The 13,497-nt window shown below is 35.2% G+C and overlaps 1 protein-coding gene across 1 annotated transcript in view; it reads right to left on the bottom strand.

The window, feature by feature from the left end:
• Positions 1-1,243: 1,243 nt before the first annotated feature.
• Positions 1,244-13,497, bottom strand: part of CHP1 (calcineurin like EF-hand protein 1) — a gene marked incomplete at its 5' end in the record, with an annotated part of 15,698 nt that continues 3,444 nt past the window's right edge. The window contains 5 exon segments of the mRNA XM_015825432.1: positions 1,244-2,749; positions 3,607-3,729; positions 5,153-5,214; positions 7,997-8,124; positions 8,787-8,867. Of these exon segments, the coding sequence (XP_015680918.1) occupies positions 2,696-2,749; positions 3,607-3,729; positions 5,153-5,214; positions 7,997-8,124; positions 8,787-8,867 (448 nt within the window).

Below are 13,497 nucleotides of genomic sequence, written 5' to 3'. Positions count from 1 at the left end.
TCTGGCAATGCAAAAAAAGTAGCGATACGTCAACATGTCACGTGACGCGGCAAGTTTGACACCCGTGGACTAAACATTTAACCTGCAGAAAAAATCAGTACCTTGGGAGACAAGTTACTCAAGTAAAAAAAATAGATCTCTTTTTCTTGTAGCAATAAAGATAAAGATGTCCTTAATGTTCAGCTTCAGAGCAAGGTGTAGCATAGGAGAAGAAATGTCTGTCCAAAGTGCAACTGGTTCCTGGCTAAGCTGGCAAAAAGTTGCTCACAGGCCAGTAGTGCATGCTTTGAAGAGGAACTATAGCCCGAATCCTCTCATCGTTTTTTGAGAAATGGGATTTTCTTGGGAATTCTTTTTTATTTAAACGGCTAAAATAGAAAGTTGGAATACTGCAAAGAAAAGTAACATTTCTGTCTCTCTTCGAGATTAGGAAGTGGTGAAAAAAAATTCTCCACAATCCTAAGAACAGACTGCTTGGAATGTAGGGGTGTTTGTGTGGAAATTATACACATTCCTTCTTGCAGATTTTCTCTCTCTAGGAAGTTTTACATATTCTTTGCATACATAATTGTGGGCATTTCAACCAATAGTAAATCCAATACAAAGAATACATCTTTGTAACACTGCTTGAAATCAGTTGTAATACTTTTAGGCACTTTTAGTACTTTTAGAAACTAAATGTTTACAATTAAAATCATCCTCCTGCATGTTATTGTGACTCCTATAACAGATTGGAATACAATAATGACAATGAAGAAGTCTTAATCAAGAGTTAACTCAACCATTTTACTTTAAAAGACTTCTTCCATACCAAATAATTTGAATTTCTACAATAACATTTCAGCCTTCTCCTTTCTCCCCAACATTCCTAACACCATATGAAACACAGATAAACTCAAATATTCCTGACACCATATGAAACAGATAAATTCAAAGATGTCCATTTCAATTACAATAATTAATAACATAATTGTCACCAATGTTGGTACTCAACAAAAATATATTGTAGCCTAATAACTCAAATTCATATGCACTGCTGAGTACTCTCTTTAAATGAAGATCTTAAGTTGTTAAAAAGGCATTATATTCTATTGCTGCACCATATTATCAGAGCTTTCCTCTGTACATTTAAAAGATTCTTTTAAAGGTTAAATATTTAAATTCTCTTGAAAAAGAAAAAGCTGTTTTAAAAATCAAATAAGAACATTCCATCTTCAAAATAATCTACTTACATTTGGAGCAGATAGACTGTAGATTTAAGGTTTTATTTATGGATTGTTGAATACAACAGATTTTACAAGGAACAACATTAGATTATAAGTACACAGGCAAAGGAAGAAAGGTTATTTGAAAATATGTACATTTCATCCATAAAATTCTGTATCTTGGTATTATATTCTTTTCTTTATAAAATGTTTGTGTTATATGAATCAAGATATTTTTCTTTGAGAGAATTGTTATTGTTCCCTGGATGTTTCTCTTAGTAAAATTATTGATCTGCAAAAGCATCAATTTCTCTTTGTAACATGTATAATAGTATTTCAGAAAGATCACTGAATTGTACAAGATTTAGATAAATTAAACACAAATGCATTTGACATTATGGGAGACAGGAGCATTTGAGCAGTGCTTACTAGAATTTAGCAAACAGTGCAAAAAAAATTATATAACTTTTTTTAGTCAAGTTATAATTAGTGCTATTAGTTTACTATACTAAATGCAACCTACCTAGAGAATTTATTTATTGTGTTCATTGTATTGTATTCATTCATTCTGATTTTGTATTGAGATTTTGGAAATATGTTATTTAATCTGTTGATACAGGTGCAAAAAAAATATCAACAGATTTTCCTACAAATTTTTCTGTTTCTGCTGATTTCTCCATTCTGAGCTTTGACATGCATACTGGAAAGCCAAAAATTCAAATAGGCTCCTATGGGATAAACAGTATGAATAAAGACAGTAGCACAAAGATGACTTTCATTACAGTTATTCTGTAGAAATGTACTGCAAATATTTCCTTAACAACAAATAATAAAAAGCACAGGTATTTTAGATCAAATACATCCACAAAAAGCAATTAAGAGAGAGCGAACAGAAAAGCTTTCAACTCAGTAGTCTATACTAGTGAACTACATTGCAAATTACATTCTTGGCAGATGTCCGACTTTCCTGTGGACAATAACATTTGACACATTTGGGAGGCTATAACCATTTTAGCTATTGGCCTTGTTATTCTTACTTTTTAAAAGTTTTAAAGAGACTGACAACCATCTATTTAAATGAAATCAACGGAAGGGGGAGAGGCAGTTGCTGCTATTACAACATATAATACTATTAAATCAGGTGTTTTGTTTGAACAGTTCTCAGCTCTTCAGTGTGATTTGCCCTCTTCTATTTCTCATTAGAAGTGTGCAAAATGTTACAGATCACAGTACATGAGGAGAAATCAATTTATGGTCAGGAATTCATTCAAGAGCTGAGGAAAAGGCCACGTCACTGCTCAATTTCCAAGCTGCATTGCAGCCACGTTCCTTTGTTCTGATGCAGAAGGAATGTTCTTATTGATGGACAAACTAGGAAAAGTTTGGAGACACACCTCACATGCAACAATAGCAACACTCAGGAGTAAAGTGAATAAAATAAGCTGTATTTTTTTTAAAATATTAGGATAACATAAACTGCCCTTGTTTCATCAGTGAAGAAATCGAATACTCATTTTTTGTTCTACATCCACTTTTTCCAAAACCTGTAAAAAAGAGAACACGGTTAGAATATTCCAGTTTTATTTCATCGTGTTTAATCTTGCTATTCTACAGAGGGATCCTTGTGTTTTTCTTACTGGAAATGTTTCTTACGCTCTGCATAAATGCATGCATTTTTTAATCCCAATTAGAGACAGAACTAAAGAACAGCCGATCAAATTTATCCAATCTGTCCACAAAAGAGTTCATTACACTGGATTTGCAAAGAGTAGCTGAAAATAAATAACTTTTCTTTGCTTTTTGACATCTCAGGAGGATCAGGACTGGCCTGAAATTTTCAGGGAACTTTATTTTGAAGAAGCAGGACAGCAACTGAGAAGGGCTGAGTCCGTGGTCTCTACAGATGGTGTTCTCTTGGGACCCAGAATTCATAGGTAATATCCCATCTAAATACCTTCTAAATCAGTGTTTCTCAACCTTGACAATTTTAAGGCATGTGGACTTCAACGCCCAGAATTCCACAGCCACAGTGGAATTCTGGGAGTTGAAGTCCATATGCCTTAAAATTGTCAAGGTTGAGAAACACTGTAAATCATCCAGAAAAAGACTGCTATCCTAAATGTTGTTAGTATACAAAGATGCCTTAGTTAGCTGGCTATGATTTCTTTATATATCTTTTCTATATTTGTTGTGCTATTGATGTCCACCTTGAACTGTAGGAAATAGGCACGGTATAAAAATAAATAAATAGTAAAATAAATGTGGCCAAGTATTAATAGTATGTAGGGAAAAAACAATCTGGACAACCTTTAGATGAAAATGTTCTTCCAACTGTTATAAAATAGAATGGCAGATATACTCTTAACACTACAGATTTACTGATTTGAAAGTTGTCACTAACTTTTACAAACTCTGCAAAGGAGATTGCACTGTCACCATCTTGATCAGCCTCCTGGATTGTTCTATCAGCAATACTACCAAGTTGTTCATCAGAGATATTTACACCAACCATCATCCGCAAGACCTGTAATGGACAAAAGTTCAAGGACAATGAGAAAGTAGGTTTTGTTTTAAATTCAAACGATTAGAAAGAGTCTATCAATCTCATTGCTTGGAAGGCCGCCTACCACCCATTTAAGTACATAAATTTAACTAGAACATGAAAAGCTCATTTGTAGATGAAAGGACATCAGCCCACATCCACTTGATACCATCAATAGAATCCGGTATTTCAAAAATAAGTCATTTAAAGAAGTATTGTTACCTTGAAAATTCAATCAAAATAATACTTATAAAATAAAATTTCCAATGCTTGGACACAATTCTCAAAAGTAGTTAGTGTGTAGGCACAATGAATGAAGTGGACAACTTGCATTTCTCATTTTTCACCACCCTAGCTATAGCAGGTGGGAATTAGCATATCTGGAGGGTAGGAGACTACCTATAATACAGAGAAATGGATTTCACCATTTCCTTATCCACAAAGAATAATTAGCAGAAGCCTTTTACCTAAGAATAACTATGCAAAATCTTTAGAACAGTTTCAGAAAAAATGAAACAAATTCAAAAACAAAGGGAATTACAAAATCAAAATTATAAACATGACTTTACCAGACTAAAAATGTGAGAAGGAATTCCCAAAGAAACAAGAGGTAGGTAGAACCCAACTACTATACTGGTAATACTTGCCCAACTACTATACTGGTCGCTTAATGACCATTTCAAGTTACGATGGATTCAAAAATAGTTACTTACAACCCATTCTGAAAATTACACTGTTGTAACCATGCCCCAGACATTAGGTGAGTATATTTTGGGTGTTTGGCAACCAGCTTATATTTACAACTGGTTGCATCATCCCAGAATTACATGACCGCCATTTGTGATGTTTTTGCCGTTTTTTAGCAAAAACATCCATTGGATATGCTAGATTTGCTTACTGACCAAGTGTTTTTCTTAACCACAGTGGCATGCTTACTATCATAAAAACAGTCATAAAATCAAGTCAGGTTACATGATAACTGCAATGACTGATGACAAAAATTTCAGGCACAGTTGTGGTTGCAAATAGAGGACTACCTTTATGTACATTGCATTTTTCTCCTATTGGCTCTATTATAATGTGCAATACCACTTTGAAAAATAAATATAGAAATGCCCCAGTGACAAATGTATGTTTAGTTACCATTCAATCTCATCCATTAATAATGATCACTTAGAGCAGGGGTGTCAAACTGCCGGCCCATGGGCCGGATGCGTCATGCCGAAATCGTGCCCACCCCATTGCCGGCAATGGAAAAAAAGTCGCGACACGTCGCAACATGTCACGTGACATTGCAAGTTTGACACCCCTGACTTAAAGGTACAAAACTTTTTTTAAAGGATAAAATAAGAAAGTAATTTCAATCAGATTAAAGTTATTTATAGATTATGCAATCTTACTCTACCTGAAGCAATTCATCTCGAGAAATTTTATCATCTTTATCCAAGTCATATAATTGAAAAGCAACTAGAAAATAAAATGAAACAAGATTAGCATCTTTGCTACATCTGCCACATACAAACTACATCACATAATCAGTATGGATTCAGACCCATATACAGGATCATAATATAAAGGCATTCTCTTATCTTTAAATGTTGCTAATGGACATTACATCTATGTAAACTCGATCCAATGACAATTTATATGTAATTTACATTGTTAAATGTCAGCATAAGGTTTTGTCATAAACATACATTTACAGGGTGATTATATAAACACATTCAATGAAATCTTCAAAAGGAAAATTTCAGCTTTCAGTATAAATTAAGTTGCTGAATTAAAAGTTTAATAAATGCCCAATATTTATGTTGATTCTGATGAAATAGACAGCAGCCATTTCCTTTGCAATTTTGATAAGGTCTTCAATTTATTTACTATATACTTTGATATACTTTGAATATTACATTACAGTAATATTCTTCAGTGGATAATATCAAAGCATAGAATAATTAAATTGTATAGTACTCTATACTTTGATATTATCCACAGAAGAATATTACTGTATAGTAGAAATAGCCACTCATAAATATCGTATTTTATATATCCAAAGCTTCTAATTGCTGGAATAATACGGTATATTTTATGAACTATAAGCCTCCCAAAGTCATTGAGTGAGCTGAGCAGCCGGAGAAATTGAACAAATAAAAAAATTCAAAATATAAAACTCCTTCCCTCTTTTATTCCCTTTTATTTCCTGTAACATCTAGGAAGAATTGTGCGAAAGAAGGAAAGACTACTTCTTTCCTTTTGGTTTGGGATATGCCATGCGAGAAAGACAGATGCTAGTGAACCAAGTAAAAATGTTAAATTTTATGTGAGAATTATATACCAGAATTAAATCTCACTAACTTCATTGAAATTGATCAAATAAGCATGCAAAACATTATGACTTTAGGCAGGGCTTTTTTTCTCATAGAACGCCCAGAACGGAGTTCCGGCACCTTTTTTGGATGGAACCTTGTAGGGTAGGCAAGGCGGGTTGTATGACGTGTGTGAGTTCCGGCACCTTTTTTTTTTTTTTTTTTTTTTTAGAAAAAAAGCACTGACTTTAGGAAGAGATAGAGGAAAGGATTGCTATGGGTAGGATGAAAAAGAAGAAAGAAAAGTAATGGATTATCTCTTAGCCTCAGACCTAACTTTCTGTTTTGCATTTACTTTCTCGAAAAGTTACTTGTCTTCTTTAAGTAGCCATGCCCCATGACAACTATTCTGAGGAACATTGTAGCTTTTCACATTTCCATGACCATGGGCCTCAAAAGCTTTGGGATATCTGTAATTGAGCATGGGCATTATATGATTGTGCAAAGGTATCATAATAGGAATTTTGAGGAGGTATTTCCATAAAATAAGACAAAGCAAAGTGACTTGATAAGAGCTAATAGAGGACAAACAACAGAGACTTATCAGTGAGTACTGTCCAAAACTGCCAGGACTGAGAATACAGAATTATTAGGCAAGAACTGTAGAAAGAGGGCAAGGTACAGGTAATCCCTGAGTTACGATCGTTCACTTAACGTTCGTTCGAAGTTACGTGATGAGCGCCCCCAGTGCTTACAAGCAAGTCCCGAAGTTACGAATACTGCAGCACCACAGCAATTGTTCGCCCTTACGAGCGACTTCAGTGGCACTGCAACATTCACCCTATTCCCCCCCAACTCCTCACAACTGCTTCCCCCTCCCTTCCTGCCGGGACGGATTCACTTACTTTGCAAAAATCCTCTCTGCCGCGGTTTCTTTCCCTTTGAAGGAGAGGAGAGTCGGCTTGGAACTGTTTTTTTGCACCGAGAATGGAAGTTTCTGGAGTCCGTGATCTTGCGCGAGTGTTTGAAGTTGCGCCAAATCACGGACCTCAGAAACTTTCATTCTCTATGCGAAAGGTATCTCCTGCTCCTGCTCCTGGCCAACTCCTTTCTGCCTGAGGGCAGGCTTGAAGCCTTCAACTGAGGGAGAAGGCCAGGCCCCCTCGCACCCGTGCCCAGCCTGCCGGAGCTCGCCGTGAGATGGGTAGCAAACAAATTTAATAAATAAATTCTTCCTTTCTGCCTATCTCCCTCTATCTGTTGCCTGTTGTCTGCCCTGCACTCTGCCGCCTCTGTTGGCCCCACACTGGGCTTACCCTGCTTGCTCTGCCATCCCAGATAACCTTTGCTGTCTTCTTTCTCCCACTGCTGACAAGATGTATCCAGCAGGGCCCTTTGTGAAGCAGCTGCTGGCTACACCAGGCCTTCTTCTCAAGGCCCCATGTACCCTTGTCCAAATTGCACACAGCCTGGAAGCCTTCCAAAGCTTTTTGGAAAGACTGCAAGTTTCCCATAATCAAAGACTTTGCTAGTGGGAAGGTGGCAAGGAGTGTAGAAGCATCAGCAATCATATCAGTTCCTTCTGGTTTACCCATCAAGTTGTGGGAAGCTGTCAAGGAGTATTGAAAATGGGGAACATATGACTGTGGCTGACAGCAGCAGCATGAACAGCAGCAGCATACTGGTGCTGAAGCAGCAAGAAATTCCCCAAATTTCACTCCCTCAGGAGTAATGGGTCCCGGCATTCTGTAGGTTAGTCTTTTTGAGGTACCTGTGTTACCCACGTTTTGTCATATGAAGTACATTTTACACAATTGAAGTTTACAAAATACCAGACACGAGAAAGTCGTTTAAAGACCAAAGAAAGGTCAAATCTTAAAATGAAATCCATGAAGTATAATACAAACAATGCAGTTCATGTGAATTTCCATTAAAAAATGTCTTACAGTGCAATTTGTTGCTCCGGCTGTTAAGAGGTTCTGGCCCATTCTGGTCTTTGTTTTTTTCATTATCTTCAATGGGTCGGAAGTGGGCCAAAGTTCTCATGAATCCACGGAAATTCACCTGATCTTCTCTACACGCATACAATACTGATTGTTAGATTATTTTAACAATGCTTCAAATAAATATGAACAATGAATTATTGCTATTTTTTGTGTAACATTCTGTATTATTCTACTTTTCTTTTCAATGGCTAGAAATTCAAGGTAAGCGCTTGTTCAACCAAACAGTAGTGAACTCCTATAGCAAATTTCTTTCTCTCTCTAAATCAGGAGGATAGTCTTAATTAACAAATAGTCAAGGTTTCATCATCCAGTTACATGTTTCCTTCTCCCCTGCACCCTACCACATAAGAGTTTTAAAAGCTGTTCCAAAATGTCTCCCTAACTCTCTGGAATACATTTTAGGGTACATAGGGAAGTCTTATAATGCAACAATGTATTATCAAACAATGACGCAATGCTACATTTTACAAATGCTACCTTAGATGTAGCAATTTAGAATCTTAACAGAAATCTCAAGTATCGGGATATTTAACTGCTGCTTCTTTTGAGCATATGCAATTGGCGGCAGTTGAAGATTACAGACGCTACTGATTTGAATTTAATCCAGATAATATTGAAGATCAAGTCTTTAATCTGAAACCTTACAGATTATCTTTTAAGCCTATCCATCTAAATATATTGTAGTAGCATAGTCATGGAATCAATTGAACTCAAATAACATAGAACTTACCCTTCTGGGAAAAAAGCATTGATAATCCTGTCCCCCAATGGGTTAATAGCAAGCTCTGGAATGCGCTGAAAGTCTTCACGGCTACAATATCAAATAAATGAATGTCAGCTCTTAACCAAGGTAATTGAAAGTATCCATTTAATTTAGTATATGTTTAGTGCATATAGCACTACAAGTTAATAATTAGTGCTGTGAAATCATGAAATATTGAACCAAGTTTAATAAAATATCTATGTATTTGTACTGTTGTGATTTTGAAGTGAATAATATGATACTTTCTTTAATTTGGAATCTTCTAGCTTTCCCATTAGCTCAGTATCGATTTAAAAATACATTTTCACCAAGTAGAAAATCTACATTAAATATAAATTTCCACTACAATAAAACTACAAAGTAAGTTTATAAGAAGCTCCATCTTCAAAGAAATGCAAGATGGTCATTTTTAGATTAACTTTCATGTTGCTACACTATTTAATACCCAATCACTTATCTATATCTTTGTTTTGCACTATATATCCACTCTTAATCTTACTTTTTCGTTCAAATGCCATTGTCATGGTTGCGATAGTTAGAGCCAAATAAACTCCGAGGCTAGAAGCTTCCTCAAAGAACATGTTTATTGGATACAAAATATCAGCATGCTGAAAAGTGAAACCAAGACTGAAATTCCATCCAAAGAGTTACACTATTACCAAGTCAAATTTCCCACCCCAGAGCTATGCAATCATCCACGTTCCCCAATAGAATAGTTTGGCAGGCTTTCTAACAAAACACCCAACCCTTTAACCTAACTGATAGAATGACCTTGGTTCCCACAGAATACAGAATTGCTTAGACTAGCAAAGATGCTCTGCACCCCCTCCCATTCATGTGGCAACCTAGAACAAGCAAGATGGCTGCAGCCAGGTTCGTTGTAGAGTTGATAGCCATCTCCATTAACACCTTTCAGTAAAAGCCAAGAGCACATTTAAAAAAAAACCCACCATGCTCAGTTACTTTTGCTTCAACTTTGTTACCATTTTTAAAAGCTTCAGATCTTTGTATACCAAGCTTTTTGCATTAGCTATATCTGCCCAAAACTATTCTATTAAAAAGAAAGCTCCATTAATCAAAATGTTTTACAAACATAACAAGACTTTAAAGGTATAGTAATCTACAGTATTCTAATTTCTTATAATGTATACTTCTGCAATTATATATTTATTATATAATTTTAAAGATTATATCATTTAGAATGACAGACAAAAATCACTCCTTCAAGTCTAAATGCACTTGAAAAAAAGAAAAAAGTCTGGAGTTTGCCAACCTATCATTTCCCAGTGTAGTACAATACACTGCTATATAAAGATTTACTAAAGAAAGATTGCAACCTGATAACTCAATTATTTACACTGAAAATCCAAGTCAAGTGCTACTTTGCCCATTGCTAAGGGAAACAAGAGCGTTATTTTAAGAACCCCTTTTTTCACTTTTATATCCAATAAGGCCAATAAGATATTTCAGACTCCTCCCTCCAACTCCTTAAACCCTTTTCCTGGGCTCTTGATGCAGTTGCAAAGAGAAAGCATCATGTGTTAGGAAAAGCCTCATCACTTTAAGAAGTCACAGACAGAAGACTGAACTCAGACTAGATCCTGCAACATTATCCTGGGACACGTATTTATCTTCATTTGTGAGTCACAGAAAGAGTCCACATATCTACATGAGTGCTCTCATATGATGCAAGATACTTTTTTGTCTGTGAATCCAAAGTACTACCTGAATCCTATCCTAAAATAAAATAAAAATCAAATAGCTAGTAGCTATTCTAGAAAACACTAAGACTTCGTTTTTATTTGAATATTTTCCAATAGATTTATGAATGGACATTTAAACCGGAATGTCATTGCGTAAAAGTCTCCTATATAGCACATATCTAGCAATGAATCCCACTCATCCAACCATATCCAATTGTACAATCTACCTGTGCAAAATTAACTAATTTAACTCTATTTATTGGTTTGTTGTTCAATTTCTACAGCCACCCGTCTCACACATGTGATTCTTGGTGATTTACAAAGTTGAAAACCAAAACTTATAGCACAACAATATTAGAATCTAACATATTATATATTATCATATATTATATATAATACAAAATATTATTGTATTATATATAATATATATAAGCTCCTCAACTTTTTATTCCTTTTTGTTCAGATTCAGCTTTTAAAATTTAAACAGAAAATATCTGTCTCTATATTGTATGTTTTATAGCTCAGCTTTAGGTTGAACATTAACCTCATTTTAACTACACTTTTTAAAAAAATCTATTTTTGTCATTGTCAATCACTTTTAAACATGCCATTATACCCATGAGAGGAATATTATTTGCCAGGAATGTTAACTAGAAAACCTGCACAGTCATAAAAGTAAATGAATACTGAAATGCAAGTCTCATTTTAATTAAACCTTCTTATACTGGATTAGGTTGGAATTTACAGGAAATGTTCATTTCTTCTGCTTATATGCCACAGCAACACTATCAGGTAAGCTCTACCCAAGAACAATTGTCTTTTGAAGCAATCTTGAATATTTAGTTTTAATTGCTATCATTCAGAACAGATCATGAAGAAAAATAAAAATTAGGGGTAACGCTAGGAAACATGAAGGGATACTTTACTAATTTATAACTATCATTAGTAACATATTTGGCATAATGGTGACTAAGGAGAAGGCAGATATCAACTTCTTAAGGTAGAAGGAAAAGAAATATATATCTATTGTGATAAGGATGAAAAAGCAAAAAAAGAAGTTTAAATTAGATATTTTATGGAAAAGAATGTTGAAAAAATTCAATCAAATCGAACAGAGTAACAGAGTTGGAAGGGACCTTGAAGGTCATCTAGTCCAACCCCCTACTCAGGCAGGAAACCCTATACCATTTCAGACAAATGGCTGTCCAGTCTCTTCTTAAAAACTTCCAGTGTTGGAGCATTTACAACTTCTGGAGGCAGCTTGTTCCATTGATTAATTGTTCTAACTGTCAGGAAATTTCTTCTTTGTTCTAGGTTGCTTCTCTCCTTGATTAATTTCCATCCACTGCTTCTTGTCCTGCCCTCAGGTGCTCTGGAGAATAGCCTGACTCCCTCTTCTTTGTGGAAACTCCTGAGATATTGGAACACTGCTATCATGTCACTTCTTTTCATTAAAGTAGACATACCCAGTTCCAGCAACCATTCTTTATATGTTTTAGCCTCCAGTCCCCTAATCATTTTTGTTACTCTTCTCTGCACTCTTTCTAGAGTCTCAATAGACAAGTAATAGACAAGCATGTCCTTAGTAAACAATTTCCCAATACATATTACACATAAAATATTTCAAAGTCAATAACATTCTAAGTATTAAAATAGTAATACAATAAGGATTATCAATAAATGCAATCTCAATGAATTGGAAGTGCTACTGCACAACACATTCAGCTCATACGTAAAGTTCCAAACAGAACTTAGATAAGCTTGTTATGTAAGCTTTCGCAGGCTACTGCCTCACCCCATCTGGGGGAATGAAAGAAGTATGAGATCTAGGTCATAAGAATTCAGATAATGATTAGTTCTCCATTTGGCAAAAGAAAGTAATATTTATTCCAATGAATCAACAAAAACATTTCAACATAAAAATTATCTACAAGCAGTAACTTGCATTCGTCAGAATGGTAGACCATACAGGATTGCATTCTAACTGCACAGAGTTAAAGGCACAGAGGATGCCAAATACAAAATTTTGTTGTCATAAGTATTACCGGTACTTGGCATACACATTTCTGAATTAATCAAAACTAAAATAATGGTCATTGCGAATTAATGTTTCAATGTTCAAATATTAAATATTAAGTTTCTTTCAGATTTCATTAAGTGCCTTCCAGACCCGAAGTAACCAATAATTTATAAAAATAGCAAAATTATCTCTTGGCATAAAAGACTATGAGATATTGCAATAAAAGCCCTCATATGATTAAGCTAGACATTTTCATCACAACCAGATATAACTATTGTTTTCCATAGGAAAAGTATAAATTATGCCACACCTTCCCATAGTGCAGTGTGGAATAACCTGTTCAACTAAACACTGTTGAGCAATTTGCATGATGGGGACACTTACTACATATATAATTTTAATTTACTGAAATAAACAGGTGTACTGTAATACGTATTAAAAAAATCCCACTTAGATGGCAGCATTTAGCAATCTAGCTTTATCTTGAAAACTAAATTAGCCTGAGTAGATTAAGACTTAGAGAGAATATCAGAAAATAACAGAGGGTAGGATAGACTGGAAAAACACTCTAGATCTAGGAAGAAAATGGGAAATAGCTTCCACACTGCTATAAAAACTACTTGCATGGGTCCATGAAATCAGTAGAATTTTTGTTTAATTTAAAGTAAATTTTACTTAATCCACATAAAGCCACCATATTGTATTATTTATTTATTTATACTGAAATAGTATTCATTTGTAAACATTAACACCTCATGGACCCACGGCTGACACTGGACGACCAGTTGGCGGCTGTGGCCAGGGGGGCGTTTTACCGGGTACGCCTGGTGCACCAGTTGCGGCCTTTTCTAGACCGGGATGCCTTGCGCACAGTCACTCATGCTCTTGTCACCTCCCGCCTGGACTACTGTAATGCTCTCTACATGGGGCTCCCCTTGAGGAGCACTCGGAGGCT

The sequence above is a fragment of the Protobothrops mucrosquamatus genome, unplaced genomic scaffold (assembly GCF_001527695.2).
Source record: "Protobothrops mucrosquamatus isolate PMUCROS unplaced genomic scaffold, P.Mucros_1.0 scaffold2635, whole genome shotgun sequence".
In the NCBI taxonomy this organism is placed as follows: domain Eukaryota; kingdom Metazoa; phylum Chordata; class Lepidosauria; order Squamata; family Viperidae; genus Protobothrops; species Protobothrops mucrosquamatus.
Note: the sequence above shows the minus strand (reverse complement) of the source record. Positions and strands in the feature narration are given on the sequence as shown.